The sequence below is a fragment of the Halyomorpha halys genome, unplaced genomic scaffold, assembly GCF_000696795.3.
Source record: "Halyomorpha halys isolate HHAL.00 unplaced genomic scaffold, Hhal_1.1 Scaffold215.1, whole genome shotgun sequence".
In the NCBI taxonomy this organism is placed as follows: domain Eukaryota; kingdom Metazoa; phylum Arthropoda; class Insecta; order Hemiptera; family Pentatomidae; genus Halyomorpha; species Halyomorpha halys.
In genome coordinates this window covers 1,083,892-1,093,006 of record NW_027107820.1, presented here as the reverse complement: position 1 = coordinate 1,093,006, position 9,115 = coordinate 1,083,892, and the positions used below count along the sequence as shown (strand labels likewise).

At 28.6% G+C, this 9,115-nt stretch overlaps 1 protein-coding gene across 3 annotated transcripts in view; it reads left to right on the top strand.

The window, feature by feature from the left end:
- by (blistery) overlaps nucleotides 1-9,115 on the top strand; it is a 759,376-nt gene that overhangs the window by 439,843 nt on the left and 310,418 nt on the right. For all 3 annotated transcript variants that reach the window (XM_067046158.1, XM_067046159.1, XM_067046157.1), the window contains exon 4: nucleotides 1,738-1,775. In XM_067046158.1, the coding sequence (XP_066902259.1) occupies nucleotides 1,738-1,775 (38 nt within the window). The remainder of the gene's footprint in view (nucleotides 1-1,737; nucleotides 1,776-9,115) is intronic.

The following is a 9,115-nucleotide window of genomic DNA, read 5'->3' as shown; positions in this document are numbered from 1 at the left end:
TGATTAAAAATTTTGAAGTTAAGGACCTTCTTAGTGGCCGTCCGAATAATATTTGAAATAAATGTTTATGTCAAAAAATAATGGAATTTTGGAAAATATTATAAGGGTTTAGAATTGTGTGTCATAAAATCAAAATATTCTGTTGTAGTTACCAAAAAATTAAAAAACAATACATGTATGGAGAACACTTTCAACTTAAAGCCAGGCTTTGTCCCGGTTTTGAAGATGCTGGTACATATTTCAGACTGGCTGTAAGGAAAATAACTGTAAATTGAAAAGAAAAAAAATATATTGAGTAAATTAAAAAATAAATGAAAGGGCTTCAATTGGTTCCTAAAGAATAAGATTTTTTTTCATTTGATTGGCTAATAACGTTGGGATTTGGGTATGTTTAATTGTTAGTTGGAGCCAGAAGTCGGATGGAGGTTCCGTATATAAAAAATTAAAAACTTACTCAGGTGTGGTTGATGATTGTATAGAACGGAATTTGGAATTTACTTGTTTCTCCTCTCATGATTCCCTCCTCCCTTCCCTAGCCAGGGAACAGATCATCAAGTATTTACTCGCACATACGATCACAACAAGTTCTGAACCTTAGTTCCTCTCAAGACTTAGCTCTCTCGTTGATGACTCCTTTTTCGTGGTAGTAAGCTACTCTAGTTGCCGCTTAATGGCGCTAATAGTTGCTTTCTTTTACTTAGGTAATTTCGTTTTAAAACTGAACACTATTAATTCAATAATCAGGAGTTTGTTATGTTGATTATTCCGAATATGAAGTCACTTTCGCAAAATAAGGACTGCTGGATGATAAAAACAATATTCTTTTAAATTGTTTGTTGTGCCACTAATTTGGAAAGGGAGGGAGTGTTTGTAGAGACCTCAAAATAGTGACTTTGAAGGAATTTAAGTAATATCTCAATATTGTCCACAATTTTACTTAATTTTTTATTTATTTCACTCCGTATTCGGATGTAAAAATCTATATTTTGATAGATTTAAGTAGATTTGTTTATTTGAAATAATTAAGTTGACGTAAATGATTGTAAATTCCTAATTTCTGAAATAACACTTCAAACTATAATATCTAATAGCTATCTGAAAAATGCTATTGAGGCATTCTAGGCCCACCAGATTATATTTGTAAAAATGGTTGTTCTACAACTTGACAACCTCAGCTTACATTCCATTACACACTGTAATAATCATATTGCACATAAAAAAAAAAATGACAACTTTAAATCATAGTAATGATTTGAAATATAATATAATTTAAAATAAGATTAGGATAAATAAAATATAAGTGAAATATAAAATATCTAGATAATATGTGACAGGTTGATACATATAATTCGCCTGGTACGATCGAGTATTTCAGCTTATTAGAAATCAGTAAGAACAAAGAATTTTTCGATAAAAGGGAGCCCAAAGAGCTTTCTACGACCCCCCACTGTAAAAGGGATTCCAATAAAGTTTCTCGATATAAATCCAAGGTCCATTTACTCCTGGATTCAAAGGTCATGAGATATATGTGCACTCCAATCCTCATAGGATCTATCTCTCAAAGTAAAAAAATGAACACTATACATAAAGTTTTCAAACATACAATGAGATAGGGGTTTATTTATAATAAATTTCCACAGTAACTTTACAAATACAAGCAGCATTAACACTATATGATTCTATTATACGTACAAGATATTTAGTTCATTCAGCTAATATGTCAATTATTTGTTTCAGTTTGCAAGTACGTTTGTCACAAGACTTGTGAAGGAAAGGTGAGTCACTTTTAATTTTACTCAAACTATTTTTATTCTTATTCAGATTTATTTGCAAGTGGATTACAGGAGTTGATGGAAGTTTTTTATATTCATGTATCTATCTTTTAATTTATATTCATGTGTTATCTTCTTAAGTGTACTTATATTAATTACTTTATTATTAATTTTCTATTATATTTTACACTTTTCTGTATCCCCGCTCCTTTGGTATATTTTTTTTCTTAATTTCTTACACACATTGTACCCCATTATTTTATACTTTACTTTTCCTTTGTTTTTCTATCTGTTTTTTTTTCCTTTTTTTTTCCTTTTTTTCGTTTTTTTCTTTTTCTTTTTTTTTTTTTTAATATTTCTTCTCCCCCTATTATGTATATTACGATTTTTATTCTTCTTTAATAATATTTAATTTTTTAGAAATTCATATTTATTTTTAAAAAATAGTATTCAGAGGTATGCATAGTGGTGCTAAAACAAAATTGTCATTATTGTTTGTAACCCTGAGATAATTTGAAATGGTCAATTTAATGACAAATTTTCAAAGGCTAGTTATAAATTATTTTATTATTAAACCATAAAATGAACTGGGTGATTCAACTTAAGGCTTGGTTTATTAAATATTAGTGCCTACTAATTACACTACTTCGTAAAGTTCACTTGATGGTATTTAACTTAGTTCTTCAGGAAATCTGCTCTACAAGAAACTCAGCTGAACTACCCTGTTTAATATTTATTTTATAATACTCGACTTTCTTCGTAATGAACTTCGCTAAAAATTCTTCCGTAAAGTTTTCGAGAAACAAAACAAATGTTAGCGCACCATTTAACATTTTAGATCCCCTTTCAGTTCATAATTTTTCTTCTTTGTTTTCCTCTTCCATTCCTAGCATCGCGGAACCTCGATCCATCACAACCATACCTTTCTGTCCGTGTTACCTACCTACCTAGCTACTCTAGCTAAGCTACCTCAAATCGTGACGGGTTGTGCCTTTCTTTCCTCCTATCCGCTGTAGATAATAAGGGTAGGAAATTCTTGGACGGCTGTGTATCCTCTTCCAGCTGGTCGCACTTTTATTGCTTTTTGTAGTGTTTTCTTATCCTCCCTCCGACAAACGTTACCAAACCACTTTAACTGTCGGTTTTCAAGGATGGTATTCAGCTCTGCTACGCCAACTCCTCTCTTATCCCTTGATTCTTACTTCGGTTCTGATCTTTCCAAGGAATTTCTTTTCAGCCTCTGTCACTGGTAGGCTTACACATCCAACATTACCAAGCTTTTAGTTACTTTACCAACACCACAGTGAAAAACTATGCTCTAGCATATAAGGTGATAGACCTGGTTCGCTTCGGTTAGTCTTTTTGCTGCCTCCGATTCAAACTGGGTATTCAAGGTCATAATATATTGTTCATCATTCAAACATTAAATATCACCCATTACATTTTATTTTTCTTTAGGGTAATCAAATATAATAAAATTTTCATCTTGTACAATTCACTTTTTCCTGACTTATTGCTTAATTTTTCTTAAATATATATGTACATATATTAAAGAAAAAAATCTTGTTCTTTTTTTTTTTTTTTTTTGCTTTAGAAAACTTAGTGGATCCTCTGTAAGCATTGCTAAAAATGTACGAATTATATAGTTTTTTTTTGTTTTTTTTTTAACCAAACCCTTGTAATATATCTGTTTTTTAGATTCCTCAGAATACCTGTTGACAATAAACTATATACGTCAGTAGTGCTTATACATGTTCCTAATTTTTTTTTTCTGTTTACATTGTTTCACCTTTAATAGATTAAAATTGATTGCTCTTAATTTATAATTTATTATTATAATCTATTTTTACAATTTATTATAATCTATTTTTACAATTTATTATTATTTATATTTTATTTAATTAAATAAACTCGATTAAAATATGCTAAAAATTCTTTAATCATAATAATAAGCTTTTTAACGCCCTCATCAAGCAGGATCAGAATCTACAAGGAAATAAATTGCTCGAAGTAATTTTGTAATGGATCCCCAGTATTTAAAAACTCTGTTTTAAATAAAATACGCAAGAGTTTTAAAAAGAGTTAACTTGTCCCTGATTTAACTCGCCGTAACGGAAAAACTTATGTTTAATGACCTTTAAAATTCTGAATATTCTGTCTCAAAATAGTTAATCATTTTTCAGGTTTTTTAAACTTATTTATTTGTATTTTTAAAAACTTTTTTTTCATTTATTTATGTGTTTTTTATTTTCATTATTAGTTGTATTTATTTATTTATTTGTTTTTAATTGTTCTACTGCTTTGGCTATTTTATTTCTATTATTTTAACTTTTTATATTTATTGATAATTTCTTTTAATTTGCATTGTATTTGGGTAACGGATTGAACAAAAAAAAGGGAAAGAATGAATAAGGAAACTGTGATATAACTTTGTAGGAGAAGTAAAAAAATATGTATGTAAAAAAATTAAATAAAATTGTTTTTAAAAAAATAGGTTATAGTTCATTTTTGTTTAAAAAACGAAAAAAATGTTTTATTTTTTTAAAATAAGTCTTTTTGTTAATGTATGGTAGTGTTTATTTATCCGATTATAGATTGATAAGTATGCTGTGTGCTTTAACAACAGCATTACCAACTAAAGCATTTCTCTCATTATAATATTATATAATACTTAGATATATTATCAGTTTCATTAAAAACGAACAATACAAAAATCTGTTTTTTACTAATCTGTAAAAAAAATTCATAACTTTTCTTATTTTCGTCAATTACCTTATTTATTATTTGGGGTTTCTTTTTTCAAAATCTCTTCGTTACTATTCTACTTTTATATTTTTTAAAACATACTTTTGTTGAAATTACGAAAATAAGTATAAAGGAGGATAAACTTATAGTCAAGCTGCCGTAGTTCTATGAGTTTTCCCCGCTGTCACTACCCTGCTAAGATACGAAAGTATTAACAGAGCCGAGGCACTCATTCAGTCAACATCAAGACTGAGCAGTTATTTCCATACAAAGGAGCGGATGCTGCCTCAAAAAGTTAACCTTTCAAAGAACAGGCATGATGGATGGTACAGCACAGTAAGGGGACTGTTATTTCAGCTTCCTGCAATCTAACACTAATTATTTTTTCTTATTCTTCACAGATAAATGGCGGGAGCGTTATCATAACACTACTCCCTATATTCAGTATAACTGTTAGTTCATCTAATTGTTCCCCCGAACTAAAGTAACAAAATGTTAAGATATAAATATTTTATATTAAGGTATACATTTTTGAAAACATATATTTTTTTAATACAGTATTCTTTGGTTCTGCCTTATTTCTGTTTGATAGACTGCTAAATATTTTATAATTAGACTAATTTTTATATTTTCTTAAGGTTTGAATACTAAAATATCATATCTATAATATTTTTACCTGACTACTGTGAAGCTAAAACAAGGGAATGTGTACAGGGGTATCACATAATCTGCTGATTGTATGGGCTAAGATTTGAGCGAATTATACAACCAGTTTTTAAATTCGATCTTAAATTACATATGAATATCCCGTGAGTTAAAACAATTTGAGCTTAAATTACAAAAAAATATTTTATTATATTTCATAACCTTCTTCAATGGCAAGGCTGCCAGAGGCCGTCGTGAAAATCAACTGTATTGTGCATTAGTATCTATTCACGTTTTTACTTGGGGGTCTCGCACACAGTCAATATCGAATTTCGACACGTATGCTGTGCCTCTATGTACCACATTTATTAATATTGGTCGTGTAATGTGGGATTTTTGCTGAAATAATGTAGTCAGTAAAAATTGGTTTCATTAACTTATGATGATTCATAATAATCTTTTTAATAATTAGGTTTTTAAACATATTGAAAGTTCAAGAAACGTATTAACCATACAAAGTGTATTATTAACGTTAAGGTATTACATGTATATGTTGAAATCTAACATTTGAATGTTAAATATTAAGGTAAATAGCTTTTAATTTAATATATATTTTTTAATTTAAAACTTTATTTATTGATAACTACAACAATTTACCACAACGTTGTTAGACGATGGTACTTGACAACTGATCAAATTTATACGTAAATTTAAAAAATAAATAAAATAAGGATAAAAATAAAGAATGAAAAAAAACTTACATAACAATGCATCAAATCTATCTCAAAATATATACAAACAGAAGGGAAAAAATGAACATAATCACACTATGTACATGAAGAGAAAAAAATAATAATAACAAAAATAAATAAATAAGTTAAAAAAATAATCACTAATTTACATTTTAACACATTTCTAGTAATATTGGTATTAAGGATGAAAACGTATCTTGTATTAAAAATTAACTATTTAGTGTTACATGTCCAACTCACACCTTATATAGGAACTTTTTTATTTACGCACGCACGATTGACTGTTATTTTTTACCTGTGTTATTATTGTGATTATGGATGATGAAAGAAACAAAGTATTTTTCTTTAAATGATACTGTAGTGTCCATTTCGTGGGTGGCACCATCATCCCCGATGTCTTTTGCTCTATGCAAATCAAGCTCGGCTTTGACTTGCGCTGCCGGCAATAGCTCACACCCCTAAATAGGAATGATGGGGGGGGGGCATGAAGCCTAAGAATCGCGTGCTATTGTCCGCTCAGTATGCTCCCCCGGCCACACCTCTAGCTGTGATCTGAAAAGTTATGAATGATTAGCTGCAATTGAAACTCCTCGCTGATAGCTTCATAGCATTCTCTTGTCGGCCATCTTCTTCTCCATGACTCTTTAAATATAAGGCTTCATCGATTATTTACGAATTATTTAAAAAAGCCTTAAGGCTTTCGAAAGTAAATGCTTACGTAAAATATTTTTTCAGGTAATAAATAGCACCCGAAGAATTTAAAATACGAAAAAAAACAATCAAGGAATTTAAAAGAAGTAATAATAACGCAACGGCTGGAAAGGATTCAGAAAAAAATCTCAAAAAAAGGTTGTTAATTTTTTTTTCTTTGAGGGGCATACCGAATAGTAAAAGGGGGGGATTGTGATGGGTCTGATCTTTATTGATATTTTGCGGAAGTTCCTTATACGGGTAGAAGTATATGAACAATTATGAGTATTGAACCTCTGGGTCTGCTAGATTATTTTCTAATCATTATATATTCATGTTAACACAAACATCAATGATCCGAATTTACTCTCAACTTTTTATTTTTAAAAAAACTTCCAACGGTTCGGCCTTTAGGCCATTTTCAATCAGACAACCTTAATCATTGAATTGTCTCCATTCATTAAAATGTCTTTTTTGCAGGCTAGTTGCCCATGTCATATATAAACCACACAGTCTCAAGGAACTATTCTTCAAAAAATGTTTTCCTCTTCTATTAACCTCATCGATAATATTATTGATGAGGTTATTAGAAAAGGAAAAACAATTATTGAAGGGTAGTTTTGTATTGTAAATGTAGATTTATGTCGTATATTATCCTATTTTCATACAAATATAATATAAGTATGAAAAAATATTTAAATTTGAACAATGAAAATTTAATATTTATTTTATCTACTTTTCTTTTACATACGAATTGAGATAATCAATTTATTAAACTCCTTTAATTTTAGTTTCATTATTTCTATTATTATATATTTTTACCCTACATCTCTACATTCGAACAACGTTTCTAGCAGTCTGGCCACTGTCAAATTCTTCATATAATATCAATTACAAATAAATTTGTAAATTGAAATCTAATTGTTAAATTAGCTGTTTAATCAGTAAATTATATTTAATATTAACAACATTATTTGACATTCACCGTATAATTGACAACACATTGTTTTTTTATTTTTGCAGAGCAATGAACTAGATAAATCAGTAGGTAATCAGGTGTTGAAATAAAGTAAAGGAGTCATAAAATGATTAATTTCTTTTATACCTCTTTTGACCCCTTAATTTATTTATTATATTTTTATTATAAGCTCTATCATTGAACGATATCGATTGTTTAATGATAATAGAATCAACAATTTATTTCCTGATATTTCTATCCCTAACACTTATTTCGTTAAAGAGGAGAACACCCCAAACATTTTTAGTCAATTATGCGATTTGGGAGTGCTTTGAAAAAATAACGTTATTTTTACCGTATAAATGGGTCAACACACTCTCAGTTCATCTGAATAAACCTAAGTGTTGTCGGACCAAGGATTAGCCTTATATTTAGGTTTTTAAAATCCTCGTCACTTGAAAAAATATAATATACAAAGAACTTTTAGCAAATTAAAACTGATGAAAGTGGCTATATTATTAACTATTATCATAAAATTATCTTTATATAATTGTTTAGTAACTTAGTATATTTGGCAGAATTGAAAGAGTGGTAGTAACGAAAATTATGAATTTAACTCATATAAAGAGTTCTTTTTCTAAAGGAAAATGTCAATTTTTTTTTTAAATTTTCAATTGTCAATGAAAAATTTAAGATAGGAAAATGTCAAATTTCAACAAAAATGAAAAAAAGTAAATTCCACTAATTTTCAAAACTCTTTTTATTTGGTGTTTTGATAGAAAAAAAATACAATTATTTTTGCTTGATGTTATGAATGTCATGATTTTTGATTAATTTTTTATTTTTTCGGATTGATTGAACTGAAATATTTCGCCAACAATAGACTGTTGTGTATTCCCAACGTACACTAATGATTTAATCAACATTATTTCTGTAAAAAGTGGATGGAAGAGGAGGGTAAAATTGGATTTTTACTGTATAACTCTATCAATGGAATTTAGAATTATATTCCTTTTACCTAGTCTGTCTAATTCTTTGGCCAATAAGAGTTAAGATCCTGAGACAATTATTTTTTTTAAAAAAAATGTGCCAATCTTAGGATAGCCTTCAGTGAAACTTCTAGCAATGAAATATTCTATTAATAATGATATTTATTGAACAACAAAAAAAACAATATTTTTATTTATTTTATTTTCTTAGTTAATTACTAAATAATGTGTTTTTCTTTATTATTCTCATTATTTATTTTATAAATAATGTTTTAAGTTCAAACGTTTAACTATAATTATTTACCCTAAATATGTGGTTACTAAATATGTGAATGTGGGTACCCTAAATAGAACATTTTTACATTCACGGAAAGTGAGGTGAGTGGCAATTTATTAACATTCAGAAGTTATAAATTGGTGATCGTTTGTTAGAGCTGACTCAGGTGACCAGTAATTCACCTAAGGGGGTCTTATCTTATCGAACTATTTCATTGCCAAGGTCCTGTGTATAAACAATCTGTCTTCAGTGGGTCCTGAGTTCGAAACCAACGATTAAATATATAT